The sequence below is a fragment of the Rattus rattus genome, chromosome 9, assembly GCF_011064425.1.
Source record: "Rattus rattus isolate New Zealand chromosome 9, Rrattus_CSIRO_v1, whole genome shotgun sequence".
Lineage (NCBI taxonomy): Eukaryota > Metazoa > Chordata > Mammalia > Rodentia > Muridae > Rattus > Rattus rattus.
In genome coordinates, this window is record NC_046162.1 from 40,488,485 (window position 1) to 40,516,353 (window position 27,869).

Here is a 27,869-nt window from a genome sequence, read left to right on the forward strand (position 1 = left end):
GAAGGGAGCTTTTGCTCTTAGCCCCTGTGCCCTCGGTCTGATGGCGCGTTCATCTACCCAGCTGCTGAGGCGTTCCCTTGCTGGCATTAGACCCTGCTTCTTTTGGATTCCTACACAGACCAAAGACCAGCAGCTCTCTAGGACTTCCCTGGACTCCTCCACCAGCTTGGGACTGCTGAAGATATCCATTCTCACGGACTGAGCAATTACCAGAATGAGCCATTGTTGGACTACCCAGCAAGAGAACATTCACTTTATCCATTCTGTTCCTTTTACAGAACTCCAACCAATACATGAGTGTGAATTCTGCTCTCCCCAACCTCTTGCCAAAACAAAACAACCCCCCCCCCAAAATACCCTAAAAATCAAAAACAAGATCTTAGAAAAGACAAACTCCTGGGCAAAGCCTGGTTCCTGGCATTAATGATAAGGGGACAGCTGTGCCTAAGAATGCAGCCCTGGGCTCTTCCTGGAGCCTTAGCCACCTTGGTTCTGGAGTCGGGTAGTGCTGGGGAGGATTCCTGTTGGGAGGACCACAGTCCTAGTGCAACCTTCAGATGTCAGAACAGAACTCAGGACAAAGGAATTTTATCCAGAGAGGGAACTGTGTGAAGTTCCTTCCAATTGACGGCCAAGGCTTGATAGAATACACAGGCGATCAAAGGTTTCATAAACCAAGCGTGAATCAAATTCCCTTGGCATTGGCATCAAAACGTCCAGGCACTTGGCAGAGCATACCTTCCTTAATTTGGACAAACCCACACTTCCATTCCTGCAGATCTGTGCCACCCAGCATTGGCTGACCCGGACAACCACTAACAATTCCAACGGCTACATCATAGCACATGCCAGGTGGGTGTTGGGAACAGAACCCAGGCTTCTCTGCAAGAGCAGCAAGTGATCTTTCTAAAACTTTTTCTTAGACCTGAGGACTAAATCCAGGGTTTTTCACTTGCTAAGCAAGCACTTTACCACCGACCCAACTCTACAGGCTGGGCATTCCGTGTCTGCCCTCCTCAATCCATCCTTTCTGGAAATGCATGAAGGTGTGCCCCAATTTTGGCCCTCATGTTTATCTGCTCCGCCAAGGGTTCACTTGGCAGCGCTGACCGTTTTAGAACTCGATATGTAGACCAGGCTGGCCTCAAACTCATAGAGCTCTATCTAACTCTGCCTCCTGACAGCTGGGATTAAAGGTCTGTGCCACCAGGCCAGGATCCTTGATGTTTCTTAGTCCAAGCAAGTTGGTGATGGAAGTTAGTCATCATGCCCATCCTGGACACCTCGGTGTTCGGTTTCAGTTGTTTTTTTTTTTTTTTTTTTTTTTTTTTCATGGTTGGTTTCATCTGTGAAGGTGGGGGTGGGGGCAGCTATGCTCCTGTAGGACTCAGGTTAGTACTGGGACAACGTTAAGACCATGCGGTCTTGCTTCTTGAGGGGATGGAGGGTCTTGTAGCGACAGCCTGAATTGTGGGATCCTGCCCAACTTCTCGAGGGGTCTGATGTCAAGTGTGCCTGGAGCTGCCAGTAACTGGTGTTCCTTGAACATGGAGCAGGGCTTGTTACTGACTGGCTCTGTGAGGTAAGGCAGTTCAATAGTGCACTTTGGGAGCATCTTCCTGCAAGCAGGAGAGGGTTCACTCCTTGGAACTGCAGCCACATGGCCTCCAAAGATGAAGCTTCCTGGGGGAGGGGAGACTTGATCTCCTCCAGATTTGGAAACAGGCTTTTCATGCGGGTCACATATAAGCTTACTGGGCACAAAGAGCTAGACGCCTGAATAGAGGTTTTTCTCCTTTCCAAAGTTATGAAGACAGGCTGAAGCACGCGCATGTGGGCAAAGGATTTCGGAGACGCAAAGGCTCATGAGTAAGTTACGCACGTCCCAAGAAAACCAAGAAAAACCAGAGACCCTTTAAACTTGCTGCCCGTGGTTGGGAAAGATGCAATTTACCCTCGAGGACGATGGACAGGGCAACGGAAACAGGCAGGACACGTCTGCCTGAGGACCAGGCAGGGCCCCAAGCACGTTCTCCCATAAAATTTTTTTATTGTTCATTCGGGAACGATTTATTCTATGCCCTGGGAGTCTAGAGTTATGGTCTTGGTGGAAGCCTCAAACAGGTGATTATGGTAATTTAGAGAGAAAGCACCAAGCCATTTCTGTCACGGGACGCTCCAGCTGGAAAATAATACCATCGCCATGTATTTATAGAGTGTTGAATGATCCCAAAGTGCTCTGCCATCTATTACCTCAACCCCATGGCTGGCCGGGAAGCCAGGCTCTACTGTGGGGCTCTGACCAAAGGCTGGGGTTCAGCTTCCTCTCTACTGGAAAAGGAGGGGCTGAAATGCACCTCAGCTTGTAGAACACCTGCCTGCATGTATGAAGCCCCGAGTTCTAGCTCTAGCGCTGCATAAACTTGGCCTGGTGGTGGGTGTACATTCATAATCTAAGCAGCTGGGAGGTGAAGGCAGGAGGATCAGGTGTTTAAGGACCATCTGTGGTTACATAGGAAGTCTGAAGTCAGCCTGGGCTATAAGGGACCCTGTCTGGAAAAAAACAATGTTCTGTGGTGGTCTGAGTAAGAATGACTCCAATCAAAGAGCATGCGCGGGCTGAACCCGGCTCCCTGCTACATTTGTGGCAGATGTGCGCCTTGGTCTTCCTGTGGGGTCTCTAACAAATGGAGCAGAGGCTGTCTCTGACTCTATTGACTGCCACTGGATCCCCCTTCCCCTACCTGGACTGTGGCCTTCAGCAGGAGAGGATATGTCTAGTCTAGTATACCCTAGAGGTATTAGGGTGGGGTGGTACCCCAGAGGGGGGCTTCTCTAAGGAGAAGGGGAGGAGATAATGGGGGAATTCGTAAGAGAGGAACTGAGAGGAGAGGAGGGAGGGGGGCTGTGGTTGGGATGTAAAGTGAAGAAAAAAAGTATTAAAAAAAAAAAGAATGACCCCATGGGCTCATAGATTTGAATCCCTGATCATTAGGGAGTGGCACTGTTTGGGAAGGATTAGGAGGAGTGGCCTTGTTGGAAGTGTGTCGCCGAGATTTGAAGTTTCAAAAACCCACACCAGGCCAGCGTCTGTTTCTTGGCCTGCGGATCAGGATGTAGCTCTCAGCTGCTTCTCCAGCACCTTGTGTCACTGTGCTCCCTGCCACGATGATGAACCTCTGAAACTGTATGCAAACCCCAAACTACACGCTTGTCTTTATAAGAGCTGCCGTGGTCGTGGCGTCTCCACAGCAGCGGAACAGTGACTAAGAAAGTTCCTGTGCCTGTTTTTGGGTTTTCCCATCGGCCATTCCTCAAGAGGTCTGAACAGACCTGACATCCAAGGCTGAATTTCTTAGCTCTGGCTCCCAGGGTTACTCCTATTGGCATCCCCAGAAACAATGGCTGTGATAGTTCCCTGCTTCCACCCAGACAGGTGGAGAGGGTGTGGCCTGGGAATCTGTGCAATGCACACGTTTCCCAGATGATGTCATGCACACCAAACTTTGGGGACTTCTGCTTGCTGCCTTCTGACTCTTTGGCTTAGGTCTAGTCCTATAACACAGGTGAGTCCTGATGGGGTGTGGGGGTTGCGGGGATGGATGGAGGGTGGGGGATGGGGACAACAGACACGACGCTGGGGATGGGACAGACTAGTGTCTGTTGAGTGTAGCTGACAATCTGGGTAATGACAGCCTCTTGAGGATATAATTAGAACCCTCACAACCGGAACAGGATGGTTTAATAATTTAAGTGAGATCTCGGGATTAATGAATGGTGGTTGAAATGACACGTGGGACCATAAATCCTGGCTTGATGTGGGAAAGCGATGATTTACAACAAGGCTTCCTGGAAAAACAAGGTCTGAGGAGCCTGCAGGCTGACACCCAACCTCCCCTTGCCCCACCAATGGATGTGTGTGTCTTTCCAGGATCACACCCTCCACATATGCTACAAGGTGCCCTCAGTGGCCTTGGCGTGCCTGCAAGTCAGGGTTTCCTGTAAGTCTGAGAGCCTTACTTTATGTTTCAGACCAAGGACTTGGTACACGCTAAGGCAAGGCCTTCTATCATTGCGCCGATCTTCCAGCGCCTCATTGGGGGATTCTAGGCAGGGGCTTTCTACACTGAGCCACTCTCCCAGCCTCTTACTAGGGAGGCTAGGCTGGGGCTCTCTAGGCTGAGCCCTTCTCTTAGCCCCTCACTGGGAGAGTCTAGGTAACCATGGCTCCAGTTATCAGTAATAACGTAGCCTGGTTGTGATAGTGACAGACTGACAACGGCTGTTCACTGAATGTTGGCCTGGAGCATCAAGTCACTTAGTCCTCACTCAGCCATGACAGGGGGAAGTGGGAGTGATAGCAAATCCACTCCCACAGGCTTATACAAGAAGAGAAGGTAAGGGGTTGGGGATTTAGCTCAGTGGTAGAGTGCTTGCCTAGGGACAGGCCCTGGTTGGGTCCCCAGCTCTGGCCTAAAAAAAAAAAAAAAAAAAAAAAAAAGAAGAGAAGGTAAGTGCTCTAGGGTCTGGGACAGGATGCTGTATGTTGGCCTAGAGCAGACAGGCAGGCTGGCCTTCAATGAAGGATGGGAAAGAGACAGGTTTACTAACCTGAATGTGCTTCTCTCTGTTTTATTCTCCAACTCCCCCAACCTTGTGTGTGTGTGTGTGTGTGTGTGTGAGAGAGAGAGAGAGAGAGAGAGAGAAAGAGAGAGAGAGAGAGACAGAGAGAGAGACAGAGAGAGAGAGAGAGACACACAGAGAGACACAGAGAGAGGCAGACAGGGAGAGAGACAGAGGAGGGAACAGGGGCAAATGCTCTCCCACTGAGCTACCATACCCCACCTTCCACTTTCTGGTTCCCAAAGCCTAAGGGGGAACAGGATGGGATCTAGTGTCCACTACAAAGAGCATCTTGCAATGGCCTCTTCTCAGGAAGGACTGCTCAAGGGTCAATCTCCCTAACTTGTGTGTCACAGGGCTGTCCCAGACCAGGTGCAGTATGTTGGCTGGGAAAGGTCAGGGCTGGTGACTGTGAGGCACAGCGGTGTTACCTGGAATTCCTGAAGAGAGGCTAGTGGGCAGTTCAGACAGAGAACATTCTGTCATGCATTCTGACAGCCCGTATGAACGAATCTATCAGAGCAGGCTTGGCAGAGAGCAGAGCTTCCCACTCTCCTGCTGCGTTCCCCTCACTGCAGCTGTTTACAAAGCCCAGGAAATCCCCTTATGACCAGTAGGCTCGGACGAGGAGAGCCAGCAGCAGACAGGAAGACGTTAGCGACTATTCTAGAGTTCCTACTCACTCGCACGTAATGTGTGCATCCCTAAGAAATGAAGCAAATGGATACAGTTAATTTTTAAAAATCACTGTGGGATCAAAAAATGTTCTGGAAGGAACTCAGTGTGCAGGCTTCCCAAGGCTAAGCAGAACACACCTTTAATTCTTTATGGGAGCCAATGTTAACACCACGGACCTCACCACATACCTGACCCTTTGTTCTCTGGAACGATGTAAAAATTACATGGTCATAAAATTTGTTAATTTGAGGCTGAGAAATTTGGTGTTAGTCAGCTTTAATTATAACTTGGGACGGTGAGATGGCTTAGCATGCTTGCAACGAAAAAATCTGACAACCTGAGTTTGGTCCCTGGGGCCTACATGGTAGAAGAAGAGAAGTAACTCCCACAAGTGGTCCTGTGCCCAAACTCATATCCATGAGCATACATGCAAAATAAAATATGATTAAAAAACATTGAAACTGTCAACAAGACACAACAGAGAATCCCGAGAAGAGATCTTCAGTGAGGGACTGCCTACATTGAATTAGCCTGTGGAGATGTCTAGGGGGAAATGTCCTACTCAAGTTAATTGATGGGAGAAGACCCTAGCCTACCATGGGTGGCGCCACTCCCTAAGCAGTGGGTCCTTTACTGTCTAAGAGTGGGGGAAAAAAAGTCAAGCTGAGCACAAGCAAGCAAACGGGCACACATGCATTCACCGCCCTCTGCTCTTGACTATGGGTGCCATGTGACCAGATGTCGCAAGTTCTCGCCACTGTCACTTCTCTGCAGTGATGGGCTTACGAGTTCAAATAAACCCTTTTGCTCCTAAGAAGCGTTCTGTCAGGGTGTCTTACCGTAGCAACAGAAATGAAACTAAAACAAATGGTATCTGAGACTATCCACTGGCTTCACACGTGCTCCTGGAGAAGGCTTAAGTCGGCCCAGGAAAAGCAAGAGAAAAGGCACAGCTGAATGCCCCTGCTGTGCAGTTTTTAAAAATGCAGACGGCTCATCGCCTCAGTGGAAGTGTCACTCACTTTCTGAAAATATAATGCAGCTGTTTTCCACTACGGAAACAATCCTTTCCCACACACCGGAGCTCTTGATGCTTCAGATGCAATCTGAAGAGATTCACCCGATTCCTTTCTTTCCCAGGACGTCGTTTATATAGTGCTTGATTCATAAAACCTAGCTTTTGCTTCCTTAAAGATGCACAAAACGTCCCATAAATACATCGATTCTTACACCCTGTGTTTTTGCCAGACATTCCCTGAGGGTTTATAGATTTCTTTCATTACAGACTAATTGCTATTCCAGAAGTGCTTGAATCTTAGCAGTCCTCTATGCTGAGTGTGAGGGAAAGTGCTCGGGAGATCATCTAGAGGTGAAAAGAGCCTGCAAGTCAGTGCGTGCGGTCACAGCGACACAAGGGATGGAGAGGGGGGCCTGCGAACCAGTGTGTGTGGTCACAGCGACAGGAGGAAGAGGTAGGAGGACCCGCAAGCCTGCATGCATCCCAGTGACACCAAGCAGCCATTACTATAGATCTGGGGTTCTTAGAATTATGAAACCAGTCTCAGGCGAGACCCATGCCAAATGTCATCTTAAACGAGTGAGGGGGGTGTGCTACCCAACAGCAGCCGTTCAGCCTCTGTTTCCCTATCTGTGTGGCGGAAGTCTTATCGTGCAGAAGATACCCCATGGCTGTCACCTCAGCCTATCGACACTCCATGCAGCTCACAGTTAATCCAAAGACGAGGCAATGGCACCACTTATCCACTCACGCAGTCACAGCTGAGCTCCTCGGGAAAGATACTGTTCAAGAGTAGGGAGGCGGTGGAACAGAGGAGTGTGTGAACAGGTCACAGAAAGCCCAGCTGTGTAATTTCCCAGGATGCTCCAGCAGTGTAGTCGTTGCGCACAGCTGGGAAGGAGCCGCTGTAAGAGGAACAGCCTAGGGCAGGCCCTGAGAGAGATGGGGGTCTGTTGACTCTGCTGTTGCAGGTGGACAAGCTGGGGACTCTAAGAGTGGAGAGACCTTGGAGTAAGTGTGTGGAGAAGACCATTTGCACCGTTTGTCACGTGCTCCCTCGGGCCACAGATACCTTCATGTTGTCTAATGGGATTCTCTGACTTGAGGGTTGTAAAGCCAAGGTAGGAGGAGGCTGGGACAGGAGGCTGCGAGGAGGAGAGCAGGAGAGCGAGGACAAAGGCTTGTCCACCACAAACCAGTCACCAATCTGCCAGATGCAGTTAGAACAGCCAGCAGGCTTATATTTTCTGTCCCTGTGAGAGGCACTGCCCCAAGTGCCTTACAGTCTACAGTCTAGTGTCTAGTAATTCATTTAATAATCAGGGTTCCTAAAAGGAAGTGGCTCTTAACTATTCCTTTTCACACATGAAAGAGCTGAAGCACAGAGGGGTCAGGTACCTGGGGCTATGGTCACAGAGCAAGTGGGAGTCAGGGGTGAGATCAGAGGCTAGCTACTTCTGGGCTTGCAGCTAAAAACCGGTTAGGTGCAAGACAAGGAAGGCTTCCTACTGCCGTCTCAGGTTCCCAGACCTTACTGGATGCCCGAGAAGTGAGAGGCTGTGAGCTGTAAGGCAGTCTGTCTTGGATGTCATCCTGGCTGCACCTGTGCGTTTCCTCAACCTCCAGGCGAGATGCACAGGCAAGAGGTTCTGCACATTGACACGGTCACAAGGTTAGTTGCGCACAGACACTGCTTGGTGCTGCTGTGGTAAATGCTACCCGCAGGCTGACTTGCCGAACTTATTTGACACCTCCATCCTTCTGCCTCTATAACAGACACAAAACCTCATGGCTTCCCACACTGACAGAAGGACCAGATCCCAGAACCTCTGGCCACAAGGTTCTGGACAAACTTCTAGAAAAGAGAAGACGAAGCTTGACAGGACGGAAGCAGTGCCTTTTACCCAGAATGTCCTGCTTGATCAGACTACTCTGTATGTCTATAGGGTATTGTCTTCATTGTTATTTGATAGAGCAGGACTGGCCCACTGTGGGTGGCGCTATCCCTAGGCAGTAGGCCAGGGTTTTGGAAGAAAGCTGGCTAAGCAGAAGCTAGGACCAAGCCGGTAAGCAGCATTCCTCCACGGCTTCTGCTTCCGTTCTGGCTTAATCTCCTGACTTGACTTTCTTCAATGATGAACTGTGACCATAAAAGTACACATTTCCCTCCCCCAAGTTGCTTTGGGTCATGGTGTTTATCACAGCAATGGAAAGCAAACTTAATCAGCCCCCAGATATGAGAAGTAACCAGCCCTGTAAACAGGTAGGCAGGAAAGTGAGTGGATCTGTGACTTTTCACCTCTATTACTCATCTAGTTTTCTGTTCACGACATCTCCAAACCTGTAAGAGGGGATTAGAACAGGATCTGTTGCTGGGATGTTGTGAGCGGGAAGGGAGATCATACGTAAGATCTTCATAGTAGTCTGTGTAAGTAGGGGATCATAGACCACACTGCTCGAGAACCGCTTTCTGGGCAGCGCCCCTTTGTAAGCACGGAGCTCAGAAGGCAGAGCCTGGGTGGGAGAGGCTTACCTCGGTCACTGAAGTCATCGACCAACACGATCTCCGCCACAAGTTCTGGGGGCGAGCGGTTGAGCACGCTGTGAACGGTGCGCAGCAGTGAGGACCAGCCCTCGTTGTGGAAAGGGATGATGATGCTGGTGTTGGGAAGCGTCTCCAGGTAGAGCTTGCTGTTGCAGCTGGAGGGAGACACAGAGGAGAGAAGACACAGTCACCATTCAGATCTCACACTGGCAGGAACGCAGACGCAGCTTCAGGCTACATGGGAGTCCCCTGTCCTTTCCAGACGTTAGGGTGGGAGAGAGGTGGAGAGAGCTCAGCCGCTGCAGGACTTTGTTCTCCTTGGTCCCATGGTGTCCTATTTCCACTGCTAGCAGAGTAGGCCCTTTGCAAATGATCCCTGTCCTAGTATGAAGTCAGGTTCACAGATATGCATGTATGCATGCAGGAACACATGCACACATGCATGAACACACGCACGAACACAAGACTCTGACTCCTGATGACTCTAGAAGTTTCCCGAGTTGGGTGCCTTTGTTGAAATGAAGTGACTCTTCTGGGCTCAAGGAAGGGATCTGGTCACCAGAATTATGATCAGAAGTTTGGATAGGGTCAGGAGAAGTCCAGTTTGCCTTTTTCCCCCCTCCAATTTGCATTCTAATCCTAGGTTTGTTCAACACGGTCCTTTCACTCTACACAAGTACAAACACAACCTTATCTAAAAGGCTACAAAGTTATAAAACTCAAAACAAATCTTATAGTCCCAACTTTACGTACAAAAAAGCAAAAAGAGATAACGTATACACATTGCCAAAGTTAACCTGCTGCACCATCACCAGGAATGGCCGGTGACAGTGGGGGTGGGGTAGGTTTCCCCATGGTGCTGGCTCACCAAGTTTAGAAAGTAACAGAGACACGGGGACAGAAAAGACAAGCATTTATGAAGGAATCCTTCAAAGGTTCTTTAACCCTAGAAGTTTAAGAGGGTTCATGAAGGGGACATGGTCAGGCCTAAGAGAACAGCAGCTTGGTCCTTTACCCAGATGTGCGACAGCAATAGCAAGGGTGTGACCAGGTCATCAACAGGTCCTAGGTCATCAGAGGAAAACAGAGTGCTGCTCTACAGAGGCTTGCTTGTCCCAGCTGGCTGTCCCAGGAGAAGCTGAGTGTGCCTTTAATCCTAGCACTGGGTGTGGGTTATAGAGTCAGTTCCAGGACAGTGAAGACAGTCACTACAGTGAGATCCTGTCTCAAAAACAAAACAAAACAAAAAACAACTAAAAAGAGGGTCGGATACTTAGTTGGTGCCCAAGTTTCCCTGGTCTTACGTTCTCCTACAGTTGGCTGGTGTGAATGAAGATCAAAACCAAATCTATACACTGTGGACACGTCTCCTGCGTCTCACGAATTGCCCATCTTTTCCTTATAATTTGTGTGCTGAAGACATCGGGTCATGTTTGTTCCAGGATTTGCGGTGGTCTGCATCTGGTTATTTGTATCTCTTTATGCAGGACATCTCTGTCCCCTCCATTTGGTGCCTGGAAGCTGACGTAGAAGCTTTACTTAATTAAATGAGATATCTTTGCCTCCACTTCAGAGCAGGTCCTGCTTATGTGTTATGGGGCACGCTGCCCACTGTGGATTCCTCAGAATATTCTGTGTACACACACACACACACACACACACACACACAAAACATCATTTACAAATAGATAATTTTACTTAGTTTCCAACCCAGAAGCCATCTATCTCTACCTGCCTACCTGCAACCATCTACCTATCTATCTATCTATCTATCTATCTATCTATCTATCTATCTATCTATCTATCTATCTATCCATCCACCCATCCATCTTGATCCATCTTGTCTGACTGTCCTGGCTGGAGTTTGTAAAGCAATATTGGGTGACGTGATCTTGGGATGGGTTGGGGGGACGACACACGGACCTTTTTATCCTTGAATGTAATGTCCGTTTCCTTTCCCATCGGTGTCATTTACCGAGGGGTTCTTATATTCTTAGTCTGTTGAGCCTCTGGCTCCAGTTGCCCAGGTTACAGGCATGCAGCCACGCCCATCTTTGTACACAGGCGCTGGAGAGTCAGACTCAAGTCCTCACACTTCCACTGCAAGTGCCCTCGCCGGCTGTGACAGCCTTCTCAGCCCATTTTAGGTTTTTAAAGAAGTGGGTGAGTCCAGTTCTGGAGAACAATATCTAAGTCAGCTCGCTCCGCTTAAGATTATTATGCAGAAGGAAAGCTAATCTATTTGCTTTATAATAAACTCTGTTTTGCTTCAGGAGAGATGGACGGGAAGAGGGAAGGGAAAAGGAAGCAAAGGGGAGCAGAGAAGACAGTTGCTCTGAAGGCATCGTCCTGCCTGGACCAGCAGCCTCAGTACAGCCGGGAGCGCGCTGGAACACTAACTCTGGCCCATCCCAGACCGCCTGCCTAAGAGCCTCTCAGGGTGGTCCCTAGCGGTTTATTTTTAACAGATTGGAAGACTCTGATGCCCACTCAAGTTCAAGGGTCACTGTGTTAAATATTCAAACTCACAACGCCCTGCAGAAAGGTTTCCTGGGATCCTGAGGACAGTGGGGATGGTGACTTGAGGATGCTGGAGGGAGGCTCATGTAAGGAGGTGACAGTACCAGTAGGTTAGGGGAGGAAGAGGGGAGTGGAAGGAGGAGGTGGAGAGAGGAAGAGGCGGGAGAGGAAAGGAAGGGGTCCGAGGAGGGAGCTGGAGCTCCATGATGGGCTGACACCTGTGGATCACTTTCCTATCTAAACTCTGATGCGATCCCCAGGGCAGAACGTGAGGGCGTGTCATCCCAGCGTGAAGGAAGGCCTGAGAACCGAGGAATGGAGGCAGCCACTTAAGCGTCCCACTGACAGGGCAGTGTGCAGTGACACCACTGAGTTTGAAGCCCTGCAAGGAGACAGTCCTGTCTCGGTACCTGTGCACTGGGGGACAGCTTGTGGGGTGGTGGGGCAGGCTCCAGAAACAAGAAAGGAGCCTGAGGGAAGAGCGAGGGTGAGAGAGCACGCCTGGGATGTGGGCACATCGCCAGGGTGTTCCCCTTGGCTCCTTAGCTATAAGCTGGCCTCTTAGGCCTTCAGGAGGGACCCTATCATTCACTGTGTGGCTGGTGGTTCCTCAAGTCCCCACACCCCAGCATAAGGCCATCTCCTAAGAGGTGATGCTTGGATCCCCACGTCCCCAGCCTCAGGGACCCACAAAACTCTGGCCAAGGGACAAATCTGGCAGATTGTTCTTGTGTGACCCTGTCTGAGTTTCGTTTCTATTGTGATGACAAAATACCTTGACAAAAGAAACTTAAGAGGAAAGGGGTGCTTCTTCTGGTCACAATTCCAGGGTACAGTCCACCATATCAGGGAACCCACTTAAACATGACAGCCACAGTCCAGAGCGGTGAGAACTGAAGGAATTGCGTGCCTAGTGTTCAGCCAGCCCACGCTCTGTGGCCACACACCGGTGTTCAGCCTCCTTCCTAAGCCGGCACCCCCAGCCCTTCTCTCTGTCTGGGGATGGGACAGCTTTCTCTTTGATGTACCTGACTGGAGTGGAATGAGTGGTGTGCAGCTGTCCTCCAGCCCTGAAAGCCCGGGTGCTGATGGGGTGGGAGAGGGGGAGGGTGTCTGCTTGGAGTCCAAGGCCAACTCTAGCTATGCGGAAACCTAGTGTCAGAACCAAACAAGACGGAAACAGCAGCCAGCCGCTCACAGCTGGCTGGAATCAGGAGCGGGAAGGTGTGTGGGACAAAAGAGCCAAAGCTAAGTTCTTTATGCAGCCGGTCTCCATTCACAGACGACGAATTGTTGAGAGCCAGCCACACACACCTGCTCCAGGCAGCCAGAGGAACGAAGTTTACTGCCACTTAGTCATGGCCTCAGCCCTATCAGGCAGCACTGCTTAGATTCACATTCCTGACTCGCCCCTGAGTTCAGATGCAGGCAGTCTCAACCAGACTTGGTTTATGGTTTATTTTTTTAAACCTGTATGATCCTACATTCTTGAAACTTCTTTGCTCTGGTCATAAACCATTGTTTCTTTTTCTTTTCTTTTTTTTTGGGACAGGTTTTTGCTAGTTAGTCAAAAGCTGTCTTAAAGTTCACAATGATCCTCCAGCCTTTGCCCAGCCTTAAGGGGCATCGTGGCAGACGGGTAGGCGATAGCTGACAGCTAGCTGCTAGGACAAAATGGACTTTACCCTAAGACGCTCAGTTCATGAAAGGGAAGCTGGAAAGAGTTACAGGGTCCAGAAGGTTCTGCCACGTGTCCCCAGAAGCAAAGAACTGGAAAGTACCAGTTTGGCTCACCTTTCTACAACGGAGAGGATCATTCCTGAGGAGTATCACACAGTTATGGAAGCAGTTTACGCTGACAAACGTGAGCATAACACATACAATGAAAGAAGCTCCTTGTAGAACAGTCCAACAGCATTGTTGTAAAATCAAAACAAGCACTAAACTCACACGTGTCTATGTACACTATAAGCAAAGACCAAATGGTTTGTGCAACTGCTTGGGCAGAACTGGGTATCTTGAGTGCGTGGGGATGGGAGACTGCTGGTTCCCCAACCTCCATCCCAAGCCAAATGTGGAGAACTTGCCACAAGGAGGGCGCTCTGTTCTGTTCCTAAACTAAGCTGCTTAGCTTGTCACAGTGCTTCCCCGATACAAAGGAGAGAGGTGATGCTCTCCTTTCACTCCACTGCCACGATAAACACCACAACCAAAGGCAACTTACAGGAGGATAGGTTTTATTTTAGTTAACACTTCGGGGTCACAGTCCATCACTGAGGGTTGTCCGAACAGGAAATTTATGCACAAATCTTGGAGGAATGTTGCTTGCTGACTAGCTCACAGGTTCATGCTCTGGACCACTTGCCTAAGGAATGGTGCTGCCCACAGTGGGCTGGACCCTCCTACATCAATTATCAATCAAGGCCTGTCAACAGACCAACCTGATGAAGACAGATGATCAATTGAGAATCTTTTAGGGGATTCTAGACACCTTTGCCTTTCCTTTGTGGTTCTCTTCTTCTTTTAACTCTTTCAAGACCAACATTACTAAAAATTCCACTCATCTTTAACCAGTTCAACTGGATTTCAACTGCCTCTTCCTGGATAGGTGTGTGTCATCTCCAACATGGAGTATGAAGTTCGTGGAGTATGGAGCCTGTGTTGGCCATGCTTGATGGACTTTCTAGTAAAACCTGCTCCAAGCACATTCAGTTATTAACAAGCAAACTACTACGATCCCTTCCCCCTCTCTGTGAGATGTGGGCCTCTATCTATACGAGGATGCAGTGGTAGAGGTCATGTGCTTTGACCTGCCATCTTCTAGCTGTGTTGACTTTAGTCAAGAGCACCCTTAAGAGTCAGCCCAGATCGTGCAGTGGGAGACCTCCATGAAATCATGCCGAAGGGGCTGGAACCACATTGTAACTGGGAAGTGCCCCACCCCAGAGCCTACCACACCAACAAATAGAAACACATGATAAATGGAAGCTTTTATTAAAGATGAATGCAGCATCTATTTCTAGGAGATTTAGAAAATGTCTCTGTGTGTAAGAACAATAGAGCAACAGTGAAAAATCCAAACTCAGACGCACAGACCACCCCTCAGCTGGTGTGGCTATGGGTGGATTTGGGCAGCATGTGTTGTGGGTGATACACGCCTGTGTTGAGTTTTAGCTGACAGGCAGCCAATCTCCACAGTTTCCAACCTAAGGCCTGAGCCTGCTGAAATCTGGCTTAAAAACGGAGGGGGTGGGGGGAAGTCAATTGGAGAAATTTTATTGGCTGCCATTTTACTTCAAGGCTCGTAAACCTTTAAATCTTGATATTGGGTCCAGTGGATCAATAACTGCTATCTTAAAAAACACCCCATGGTTCAGAAGGAAATCGTTTGATTTTTAGAGGAGAGCTGATGCATCTCCCGAGAAAGCAGAGGTGCTGGAGAGAGACCTGGACTTCCTTTCCCAGTGCACAGACCTCCCCACCCACAAGGGCTCTCCGCCCATAGCTGCCTCTGTAACCGTCACATCCCTGCTGGCAGCCAGAATTCCACATCCTGGGTACTTCTGGGCCACTCCATTTTAAAGGTATCCACCAGGCTTACTTTACGTCATAAATCAAGATGAGAAAGGATGGAGACTGCTAAACCAGCGCTGTGTCTTCTAAGCCTGTCGCTAGTCTGCAGAAGCGATGGTGGGTGTGGAGGTGGTGAGTGGGGCTCTTGTTGACCTCTGAACCTGGAAGGTGGGGCTCTTGCCGATCTCTGAACCCTGAAGGCGAACTATTCTAGACCCATTTTTTTGTCATGGAGATGAAACGCCTTGACCAGAAACAGCCTTCGGAAGGAGAGGATCTAGGTCAGTGGCTCTCAACCTTCCTCATGCTGTGACCTCTTAGCACATTGGGGTGCTCACCTCCTCACGTTGGGGTGAGTCCCAACCACAAAACCATTTCATTGCTACTTTATAAGTGTAATTCTGCTACTGCTAGGAGTCAGGATGTAAGTGTCTGATAGGGCTCCCCCCAAAAGGGGTCACGACCCACAGGTGGAGAACCACTGGTCTACATGGTTTATCCTTCCAGGCTGGATACCATCTACCATTGAGGGGAAACTGAGGCAGTAACTGAAAGCATCTTGCCACATCACATCTATAGTCGGGAGCAGAAGTGAATGATGCACTTGTGCTGTCTGCTTGCTCCCAGCTAGCGTTCTCCACCCTTACGTCACCATTCAGAACCCCAAACCAGGGAACCGCACTTCCCACAGTAGCAAGATCTTCCTACCTCAAGACACCCCCCGACCCCAAGAGGTGTTCCAGACGATTCACCCCAACTGAGGCTGCTTTCAGGCAACTCTAGGTTATATCACGTTGCCGGTTAAACCTAACCAGCACAGGATCCACGTAACCTGACAACAGCCGGTCAGTTTTACACTTAGGATCCTGCCGAGCCTCTGCTGTCTTTTGCCCTTCAAGGATGGTAAACTAAAACTACAGTCTGAACACAGCCACTCAAAAATCCCATTTCCAATTTTGACACCAGGGCTCACTGCCCTGTGGGCATTGTTCCCACCATAGATGCCTCACCAAATCCTGCTCTTTCCAGGATCACTCCCTCCCTGCCTGTGAACTGCGATTCCATCCCCTCAGCTGCTCAGGCCAGACACTGACACCGTCCTCAACTGCTCTTTCACTCGCCTCCAGGCAGCTCCCAGGTAGACCCTGCTGCCTCCTCCTTCATGGTATCCTGAGACCAGCCCTGGCTCCTCTGCTGCTCCCGGCTAACACAAGTCACTCTTGCACCTCCTTTGCTGTCCCAGAATGGTCCCTTGCTCCCACCTTGTGGCTGCCGACAATTATTCATTCTTTATATGCGTGCGTGTGTGTGTGTGCTTGCGTCTGTGTGCATTTATTTGTGCGTGTGCATGTGGGCATATGTGTGCCACACCACAATGCACCCTGGGTGTGTCCACCCTTACCTTCCATCTTGTTTGAGAAAGATGCTGCTGTCCATGCTAACTGACCCACAAAGCTTCCAGAATCCCTCTTGTCCTCTCCTCTCTGTCTCCATCTTGTCGTGGGAGTGTTGAGGTGGCAGACACACCCACCACCATGTCTTGCTTTAGCTCTTGGAATCTGAACTCAGGTCCTCATGTGCTTTACCCACCGAGCCATCTTCCCAGCCTCCTTTCTGGGCTCCCTGAATGTAGCTTTACAGTCGCCGCCCAATTTGGAGAGGTCCAAGCCGAGATCTTCCTTTTCTTTGCCACAGATCCCAATTATGTGCATTTTAGATGGACTGGATCATAATGGTTCCAGACTTCTTTTCACTTCTCAAAACATTTATGTTTTATTCTGGGTGGTTTGTTTTGCTATGCCTTCGAGTTTGCTAACATTTCCCCCCCACGATAGCTAATCCATCATTAGTCTACGCATACCTCCTCTCAGAAGCAGTTGGCTTTAGTTCTGGAGTTTGGGAGCTGGAGAGATGGCTCACTGGTTAAGAGCACTCACTCCTCTTACAGAAGATTTGGTTCCCAGAACCCACGTGACAGCTCATAACCATCTGTAACTGCAGTTCCGAGGGATCTGATGAGGACACCATATCAGTCACGCACGCATGGGGTGTATACACATATATGCAAACACAACACTCATAGGCATAACACACACACACACACACACACACACACACACACACACACACATACACACACACAGAGTAAAGAGTCCGAGTCTTTCTACATTGTCTATGTCTCTACCTAACTTTATAAACAGAACATAGCTTAGCAGGCTAAGGCCACATCTGTATCAACCCCAGGAGGTTCTGACTGATGACTGTTCTCATTGTCACAGGCCAGCTGCCCTGCTACTCTGCACTCCTAATATTTGGCTGGCTATCAGCATTCACAGGCCAGTGTCTGTCCATCTGCACCCTTGAGCTTTGCATTGCGTTACATTAACTTGAAAATGCTTCTATTGTTCCAGTTCCTAATTTACCATGATTTTCAAGCCTGGTCCAGAGGGCTAAAGAGTTCCCACAGAGGTAAATAAACGCAACCTGGCACTACACCCGCCTCCTCATGAGGTTTCAATTCTGAGCTCTCCCAGCCTGAACGGTGGGTAGAGGCACAGCCATCAGCCTTTGGTAGCGTTTCTCCAGTCTCGCTGGCTAACTCTTTTCCTGCCAAGACTCATGCTGAAGACGAACCCGATGAGTGACCATCTGCAGGCAGCTCGAGTCCCCTCTGGGCACTCTGGGGATCCACCTGATCTCCCACCCCTAGGCTAGCAGTTGAGGCGTGTGCCACCACACCTGGCTCTTCTGTGGGTACTGGGGATCTGAACTCAGGTCTTCGTACTTGTGCTGCAAGCACACTTTATCAACTGAGCCCTCTCTCCAGGCCATTTCATTTTATCACCGCGTGTAATACGACTGTCAGAGGTAACAAGCTTTACCTTCCCTTTCACTTTTCACTTGAACTCTGTAACCTGCCGGCGTTGTAGAGAGGCTCCAGAGAATCTGGCCTATTACGATAATCCATACATTCTTTTGAGGAAATCCAGTACATATCATAAATTAACCACGTTAACACAAAAGGAAAAATCAAACGAGGACATGGGAGTGGGGATGTGGTAGGGGAGAGACTCCATTCACACCTACTCCCTCCTGAAGTTCAGTGTTCGGGATGCAGGTTGTGGCTGCAGGCTGCTGTCACCCCCATTGTGATTAGCTTAGCACCAGGAAACTGACCATCCAACGGCAAGCACCCAGGGGAGCCTACAGATCCTACTCACTTCTGCAGTCAAGGTCTCAATGTCTCTTATGTCACCCGCCATGGGTCCTGAAGAGCCTCTCTGTTTGGTTGCCAAGTAGCCAGGCTGGGTTCCCCAGCACGTAGGGAAAGTGGGCCAGCCCACCAGCCAGTCCGTGTTCACGATAACTTGGCTGGAGGTGCAGAGGGCAGGCCTGCTCAGAGCCAGCTGGCTGCCTCCCACATGCTAGCCCAGCAAGCTGGGGCCATAGTGCCCAGCTCCTATTCTCTGTGGGTGTGTGTCTCCAGGGTGTCTTCTGGTGCGAATAAAGGTGACTGGCATAAGCACCTCTGTCCTGCTCTTGGGGTGCTGCTGCCAACATTCAGTTTGAAGGGTTAAAAGGAAAAGAGGAACCCTAGTTCCTGCCTGAGAAGTTGTTTAAGCTAAAAGAAATAAATTTACTCATGTGCTCCCACTGACAAACGGAAGGAAAGTCTCCCTCTAGGGAGAGAGGAGGTCCTCAAGGTGTCTGTCTATTCGCTGCTGGAAACTCAGCTTCCACCCTTGGTGACTGCAAAAGCAGGTGTTAGACATACCCAACATTAGTAAGCAGGAGGCTAGAGTTGGGTGGACAGGCTGCTAACAGAAGCCTCCTAAGCTCAGATCCCCTTCTCAAGCTGGGGACACATTTCAGGGCAACATTTTTTTTTTAAAAGACTTATTTGATGTATAGGAGTACACTGTAGCCAGAAGAGGGTATCAGTTCCCATTACAGATGGTTGCGAGCCACTATGTGGTTGCTGGGAATTGGACTCAGGACGTCTGGAAGAGAAGTCAGTGCTTTTAACCGCTGAGCCACCTCTCCAGCTCCAGGGCAACATTCTTAATGTGAAGAAAAAAAAATACACAAAATAAGAATGAAAACCTGTAGAGATGGCTTAACAGGTAAGACAATTGCTACCAAGACTGAGTTCGATCCCAGGAACCTACATGGTAGAAGGAGAAAAGTGACTCCTGTCAACTGTCCTCTGACCTTCACAGGCATGTTGTAGCATATGCACCATCTCACACACACACACACACACACACACACACACACACACACACACACACACACACACACGAAATTAAAAAAAAAAAAAAGCAAATCCTTTTCCAACTCTGGAGTATTCAGTCGAGGATTTACTTACTCTATAATCATAAAAAAATTTCCCTCATGTAATCTACTTCCTCCTTATGCCAGGGTAGCAGTTAGCGAGTCCCCTGAGCTGTGGACAGAGGCCTGCCATCCCTGCTATGGGGAGGACGGAGAGCTGAAGGCCCCCCATAGAACAGTGGGAGATGAGGAGTCCTGATGCTGCCTCCTGGGAGCTCACAGTGGTGGGAGGTCGGGACAGTGGGTCTCAGATTTTTACAGTTGTGATAACTGGTGCTCCTGGTGTCAGGCACAGGTTTGGTCTGGTAATGCTCAGTGGCAGTCACTGATCGGAACCCAGCAACACTAGTGTGGGTGAACAACACTCTCCTATGTCAGCAGAAGATTCTAGAGCATGAAACAGTAAGTCCTACAGGCAAGCTCCCCGGGTCCCTCTTCTGCCTCCCCCGGGCAAGAGTTTGATGCAAAGGGTCTAGTCCTAGGGAACAGCCTGTCTTCCAAGAGAGACTTCCCAACGATGTGGTTTCCTATTCTACCCCCTGCTTGCATCAGAGTCACCTTCAGGGCTTCTGAGGACACTGTTGGCTGACGGCCTTCAGTGCTTCGGGACAGTTAATCTGAGTGGAGGCACAGGAGTGGGCTGGAGAGAGTCCAGGGGGTGAACTGATTGCTGAGCAAACCAGATGACCTGGGTTTGAATTCCTAGAACCCACAGGAAAGCTGGACACGGGTGTGTCTGTCGTCTCAGCACTCTTCCCGTGAGATGGGAGGAGGGGAGAATTTCTAAGAGCTGGCAGCAGCTAGCCTGCCCTATACACAGTGAATAGCAATCAGGCCCTGTCTCAAACAAAGCAGAAAGCAAGGACCTACACCAGAGGGTTGTCCTTTGATCTCCACATGTATGTGTGACACACGTGCCCCTCACTCACTCTTGCACGTATAACAAATTCCCAGGTGAACCAATGTCACTGTCCTGCAGACACTTGGAGAACTGGCTCCTACTCTGAGAGAAGGATCACACTGGCTCACCATTCCCAGGCTGCAGAGGGTCAGACTGCTCAAGCTCCTGCAGGGGCTCTGTCCCACCTGGCAGCCAGCAGGCCAGCACCTCATGCGAACGCTTGTTTGTTTTAACGAATTCACAACCCAGAGCATTGGGCAAAATCCTTAGACAGCAGAGGATGAGAGACGTGACACTCACTTTGGGTGCCGGATATCGGGGAGAGAGCGATTCAGGGAGATTTTATCACTGACGTAGATGTTAAATCCGTTTTCCCGGTATGCCTGGTCCACTCTCTCGGCATCGGTCATGGGGTAAGGCTTCCCCTGTTCTCCATTTCCTAGAGGCAGAGAGCAAATTCAGTGTTGCTGGTTTACCTGACATCTACAAGGGCTGGGACTGGGGGAAGAATGACTGGGCCTCAGATAAAGCCTTACACCTGGGGCTGGACAGATTGCTCAATGGTTGGTGCACTGGCTGCGCTTGCAGAGAAACTCAGGACTTGGGCCCTAGCATTCACATGGTGGCTCACAACCACCCATAACTCAAGTTTCCAGGGATCAGATGTCCTCTTATGGCCTCTATTGGCACTATACACCATGTGCTACACAGACTTACATACAGGCAAAACAAACAAACAAACAAACAAAAAACCAACAACAAACAAACCAACACCCACACATATAAAAACATATAAAAATTAAAAGAAAATCTTGTATCTAGTCACATTAGTTACATCTGCGTTATTGTGACCAAGGACCTGAGAAAAGCAACTTAATGGAGGAAGGGTTTTATTCCAGAGAGCTCTGTCCATTGTCACATGGCTCTGTGCTTCTGTGCCTGTTGTGAAGCAGAACTCGAGGTAGCAGGAGTGTGTGGAAGAGGCTGGTGGGCTCAGGGAGAGAAGGAAGCAGAGAGATGGGGCACAGGAAGAGGCCAGAGTTGAGAGTCGGCCCCAGGGACACCCCTCTCACCCCCAGTATTTGACTTTCTGTATAGAGGCCCCGCCCCTACTTTTGTCTTCCCTCAAACTGTCCATGTATCAGTTTCATCACTGTTGGGTCCCAAACCCTGGTGGTGGTGTTCTGGAGGGCTTCAAAGTATCCAGCCACACCTTCTGGAATCCTCTCGCTCTCCAAGGGTTTCTTTGGAAAGTGAACGGATCACTCACTACAAGAAGCCACACCCTCTCCCTCCCTCTGCTCCCTTGACACTGGAGACAACCTGACCTCAGGCAGGCACTGTGGACTACTACTAGAGCATATATTAACTAAGCCTGCTTCCAGGCTGTGCGAGGAAACCTTCAAGGATGGACACCAGGCTTTTTCTGTTGAGACTGAAGACTTTCTCTTCGGGCCCTCACTAGACCATCTCTGACAGGAATACATCTCTTCCCTTGAAGAGGAGTTCATCTTGGTGCTTTCTCCTAAACCCATGTCGTCTAGCATTCCTCTCTATAAAATAATCTTCATCCGGTCAGAGGCCTTCACAGACACACCCAGAGTGAGTCCCACTAATCTAAGTGCACCTTAAAAACCCCAGATAACCAAGATTTAAAGAGTACGTTTTCTTCTATTTTTTAAATCATGTGGGGGATGGAGAGATGGATGAGCAGTAAAGGACACTTTCTCACAGAGGATCTGAGTTTAGGTGCCAGTGACCATACTAAAGTTTACGGCAATCTGTAACCCCAGTTCTGGGGTAGCCCTCTTCTGTCCTCCTCGGGCACCAGGCACACATGTAGTACACATACATACACACAGGCAAAACACTCATACATAAAATGAAATAAATAATTTTAATTTTTACAAAAATTCTCTCTCTCTCTCTCTCTCTCTCTCTCTCTCTCTCTGTGTGTGTGTGTGTGTGTGTGTGTGTGTGTGTGTGGGTATGTGCAGATATGAGTGCAGTGTCTGTGGAAGCCAGAAGAGGGCAGCATATCCTCTGGAGCGGGAACTGTAAGGCAGTTAAAAACTGCCTGACTTGGACCAAACTTGCAAATGCTCTTACCTGCAGAGCCGTCTTTCCATCCCCTAACAATCAAGATGAATTTCACCCCCCAAGCATCCCCCCAAATTGTGCAGAGGGAGTGGGAAGAGGGGGAGGGGCACCATCATTCACTTGGCCAGGGTCCTGTTCTATTCTGCTGTCACTCTGAATGTATACGGAGATTCATAAAAGGCTACAGAACCAAGGGTGATGGCCGAAGCCCTTGCTCCCTGCACTCCCTCCAGAGTGAGAACCCCCTGCCCACTCAGTCTCCCCAGACAGGAAGCAGGTCTACCTTCTCTGAGCTGAAGAACCTTCAGCTACAACGGTCTCCTCTCATACCGGCAGCCAGCATGTCTGGGGGAGTCAAATGAGAGGCTACCCTGTGATAACTTTCTGTGAGCTGTCAAACACCAGATAAACTGGAGGCTGCCTGATTATCATCCCCTAAGTGAGGCAAATGTTCTGTGTCAATCAAAAGTGTCATAAACAAGGGCTGGGGTGTAGCTTAGTGGCAGAGTGTTTGCCTAGTACCTCTGAGGTACTGGCTTGGGGCTGGATCCTCAGTACTGCTGTAAATAAATAATGATTTTTTTTTTTAAATGCCGTGATGATAAAAAGATGCTATGATTTCTTTTTAAAGTTGGGAGATAACTTAAGAGTGGCCTTATCTACTGTGCCAGGTCTGCTGCAAGTCCCAGACTCAGTGGACTAAGGGTTGGCAATCTCTGTGCTGTCTGTCAGAGAAGGGTCTCTAATGTTCTGAGAGCATGTTCTCTGGGGTCTCCGCGAGCTTCTGGTGACTGAGAAAGGAGAAAACCCTGGGAAAAGCACCTCGAGGGTCCGCCCTACTGTGCCCGACAGTCAGCCACTCCAGAGCCTGCTTAGGGCCAACTGTCCTCTGGGCGTCACAAAACCAAGGTCACCAAGGCTGCTCAGATGCAGCCGGTGGAGAGGCCTGACCTCTGCTCAGAACGAGACTCCAGGAGACATGAACAATAGTCAGTCCCAAAGGCTGAGTAGAGAAGAGAGGGCAAAGGCCAGCCAGCCGGACCGCAGTGCAGCATTCTGGCAAGGCTGTGGCTTCTGTCTTCTCAACAGACAAGGTCCTCTGTGATGGCGGAGGAGGCCACTTGGTATGGAGGACGGGGTGTGTACTTAGCACTCCTCAGTCTTGTTAATGGCTTTTTCTTTCTTCTTCTTTTTTTATAATTAGGAAACTTCATAAATTGCTTAAAAAATATTTACTCTTTAATACTTACATATAATTTTATTTCAACAAACAAGAAATTAAACAGTCATTTGCTTTTCTTAATCTCTCCACTATTCTTTCTTCCCTTGCCAGGCAGCCCGATATTCTAATAATTCAGGCACAACTGCCCGGCCAGCTGTCTCTTTGCAGATGTTTCCTTTCTTAAAGGAGCGCCCTTCTGATTCCATGTAACATCCCGGGCACACAGAGCAGCACGTGCCAGGGCTGGGGACGTCCTAGGCACACAGAGCAGCATGTGCCAGGGCTGGGGACGTCTGTCCTGGGCATGAGCTCAGTTATTACACCTGCTCTCTTCTGAGCTTCGTGCTGAGTTGGTTTGGTCATAAATAATTCAGAAGGGACACCTTTAACCCAGATCACCACACACCATTCCCATTGCTCTAGCTGCTGTATCCACTTTCCACTCAAGCAAAGCAACATTATAGCCACCTTCTCGCTCCATACACTCAGCAACCTTCTGAGGCCCCCCAAGCCGACTGCATGAGGTCATCCATGGGGAGACAGAGGCTCAGGAAGGGCGGAATGCCAGTGGCCTTGCAGCTGCCCTCCTGACCTTTGCCTGGATTCTCCACATGGTCTCTGTACCTATTTGTACCCCCTCTCCCCCCGCCTGCCAGCCTTACAGGGATGGTGACAAAGCCCTGTTAGCAAAAGGAATCTGTAGTCGGTGAGGAACTGGCTCTGCCTTTCAGTCCTGGGTTCGAATCCCAGATTGGCCTTGCTCTCTCCCTGGGTGACGGCTGCACCTCTCTGGGGCACAGATTCCCTCTTATTCAGCCTGCCATAAAGGCCGGTCAGGTTGCTGAGGGTGGAAGTTGGTCCATGTTCAATCCATGTAGATTCGAATCACCGTTCCTCACTTTGGAATGGGACTTGCTAGGATAGAGACACGGTCACGGGCTGATATGCAGGTGGCAGGGAGAACTTGAAGACAGGTGAAGACAGAGGATCTGGTGCTGACAGCAGAGGTCAGACGGTCAGACAGGTGAAAGGTCAGACGGGAATTAGGAAGGACAGTGGGCGGCAGGCAGGAAGTGAACAAGAGGTCCAGATACCCCTAACACACTCAGCACATTTGCATACACCCATGGCACACTCACAGGATGCCCACACTCGGCCCCGCCCTCCATACCTACGCGCTGCGCGTCCCTCCTGATAGCCTCCTTGTTATGCCAGTCCTTCAGCCTTTGTTCAGCTCCCAAGAAAAATGTCTTTTTTTGCCGACTGTGTAATTCCTTTAAAAAAAAGAAAGAAAGAAAAAGAAGAGACTGTGAAAAGGAAGACAAAGGGAATATTGGCAGTAACAATGGCCCAGAGGGTACACTGCTTAAAGAGAACGCTATCGCCTGCCCAGCCCTCAGCATCTTCCTAAGTGCCGGCCATGTATGTGCCTGTTAGATGGGCAGAGGCCAGGGGGACACAAGCTCAGCACCACCCCTTGGGAACTCGCCACCCAGGAGAGGAAGGAGAGACAGGCTTACTCGTTTCATCCACGGGACAAAGTGCCAAGTGTGGCTGCCCAACGGGAAGGTGTGTGAAACGGCCCTAACAGGTGAAGCAGGCTGCCTTACACACTGAAGAAGGAAAATGAGGCTGGGTGTGGTGGTGAGCCCCTCTAATCCTAACTCCTAGGAGGTGGAGGCAGGGAGACCACAGGCTCTGGGCCAACTTGGCCTATACAGTGAGACATAGTCCCAGGTCAAAACAAGACAAAAATAAGCAGAGGCCAAGGGGTGCAGTTCAACGGTGGGGTGTTCGCTTAGCATTCACTAGGCCCTGGTTCGGTCCTCAGAACTCCAAAGGGACGATCAAGAAGTACATGATGTTGGTTTGAGCAATATTTATTTTTTAGAGATGTATTTAATTTGTTTGTTTGTATGTATGTATGTATGTATGTATGTATGTATGTATGTATGTATGTATGTGAGGGTGGGTGGAGGCGTATGTCTGTGGAGGCCAGAGGAGGGCGGCGTGGGATGCCCTGCAGCTGAAGTTACCAGCAGTTGTAAGCTGCCAGACACAGGTGCTAGGAACTGAATGTAGTCCTCTGCAAAGACCAGGGCACACTCTTAACCACTAAGTCATCTCTCTACCCCAGCATACTCCACTGAACCCAACCCACCTTCTCTAGACAGCAGCATTGTAACACTTACTTGTGCATTTTACTACTCTCTCTTTGCACGGAGACTTGGAACTCCTCCTGGCTTCGAGTCACTTCCAACACCTCCCCAGTGCTCTAGAACTGCAGGTGGCTGACAGCTGCAGCCAGGCCAGAGCCTCGGAAATGCGTGTCAGGTGCTGGGGTGACAGACGCCTGCTTTCACAAGAGTCTTGGGAACCCAAAACCAGGTTCTTACACTTGCCCAGCCAAGTGCTTGACCCACCGAGCTCCAAGCACACAACTGATAAGTAACATTGATCATGTACTATTATGGAAAAAAGCACCCCAAGACTGCAACCCAGAGGTACTCGGATGCTTCCACAACACTGCACACTCAGAGGCATGTCTCTGAAAGTTGAGTTCCTTTTCTTTGTTTGCAATCATCTTCTGATACTTTTCCTCCCCCCAGCTTCCAGAACATTCCCTTGCCACAGGGCAAGGAAGGCAAAGAGAAGGAATGCTTTGAGGACATGAGCTAGTTGGGGATCCTGGGGAATGGACTGGAAATCCCTTTAGACAGCAAACTGTAAATGCATGTTGATGTGCTCAGACGGACTGTGTCTGGGACCCATGTGCTCTTAGTCAGCATTCCAAAGGAATCCATCACGGCCCCAACAGCCGCTCACTCACTCATCATCCAAATGGAATTTTAATCTTCATTTAATCACCCCTTGGTGTGTCTGGCACCCTTCGAGGAGAGGAGAGAACAAAGCCAACTCCAGTCTGCTAGGGAAGAAAGACTGGTCAGAGCACACCCTCCAATCCTGAGACTGCAGACTTGGCAGGGCCCATCAGCAGGGGTGCCTGAACCTCTGGCCCTGAAGAAAATGGAAAGGGTTGTGGGCTTCAGTCGGGTCTTGGGCTGTATTAGGGGACCGTCTTTGCTGCAGATGTTAGGGTGATTCCCTGGACTCCTCCCTTCAGAGGAGCTGGAAGTTTGCTTTAGGATCCCATGCACTCTTTGATGCCAAACATTAGGTATATTATTCTAATATCCTTCCTCTGTGTGCATGCGTGCATGTATGTGTGTGTATGCTTGCACACAGAATCACACACACACACACACACACACCCCAGAGTGGACCAGGTAGAACTGATCTAGCCAAATGGATAGACTTGTTTTATATAAGGTGTGGTAGTGCGGTGAGAGCGGCCCCCTCAGGCTCACAGGTTCCAATGCTTGGTCGCCACTTAGTGAAACTGTCTTGGAGGTGTGGACTAGTGCAGTCTTGTTGGAGGCGGTGTGTCACTGGGGGTGGGCTTTGAAGTTTCAAAACCCCCTGTCAGGCCCAGCGTCTCTCTGACTCCCTGCGGATCAGGATATAAAGCACTCGGCTACTGCTCCATTGCCGTGTTTGCCACCATGGTGGTCATGGACTCACTCTCTGAAACTGTAGCAAGCCCCCAGTTATGCTCTCTTTTATAAGAGGTGCCTTGGACATGGTGTCTCTTCACAGCAGTAGAAGGGAATCTTGACAGTTGTAGGTTGAAATCCTCTATGAATTTTAAGGCCAAACACAGTAATTTTCATTCATCCACCTAACAAGGGATTACTGAGGGCCTATTGTGTCCAAGGAATTCTAGGAGAGGCAAAGTGTGATGGGTAAACTCAGGGTCAACTTGACTGGACTTAGCATCATCACCCAGGAGACACACCTTTGGGAGTGCCTGAGAGGGCATTAACCAGAGAGGTTTAACTGAGGAAGCAAAGGACACCCTGAGTGTAGACAGTACCACCCCTGTGGTCCAGGGTCCCAGACCTGACAAAAAAGAATGAATGGAGCGCCATCTCTCTCTTCTTCCCGACTATGGACCCAACGTGACAGTGTCTCACACTCAGCTCCTGCCACCATACCAACCCTGACATGACGGACTGTATGTAACCTTCCTAACCATTAATTAATATAAACCCTTCCTGGGGCCGAAGAGATGGCTTAGTGGCCGAGAGCACTGGCTGCCCTTCAAAAGGACTTGGGTTTTATTGCCAGAACCTACATGGCAGCTCACAGGCATCTGTAACTCTAGTTCTAGGGGATCTGATGCTCTCTTCTGGCTGCCACAGGCACTAGAGAAGTGCAGGGTACACGGACTCCATGCAGACAAAACGCCCACGCACATCAAAAAACAAAACAAACCATCTTCCTTCCGTAAGCT

At 49.6% G+C, this 27,869-nt stretch overlaps 1 protein-coding gene across 1 annotated transcript in view; it reads right to left on the minus strand.

The window, feature by feature from the left end:
- Positions 1-24,783, minus strand: part of Galnt10 (polypeptide N-acetylgalactosaminyltransferase 10) — a 69,605-nt gene extending 44,822 nt beyond the window's left edge. Inside the window, exons 1-3 of the mRNA XM_032911681.1 lie at positions 24,687-24,783; positions 20,494-20,632; positions 8,853-9,019 (exon numbers count right to left, since the gene is read on the minus strand). Coding sequence (XP_032767572.1) covers positions 8,853-9,019; positions 20,494-20,603 — 277 coding nt within the window. The 5' untranslated portion in view covers positions 20,604-20,632; positions 24,687-24,783. The remainder of the gene's footprint in view (positions 1-8,852; positions 9,020-20,493; positions 20,633-24,686) is intronic.
- Positions 24,784-27,869: the final 3,086 nt, after the last annotated feature.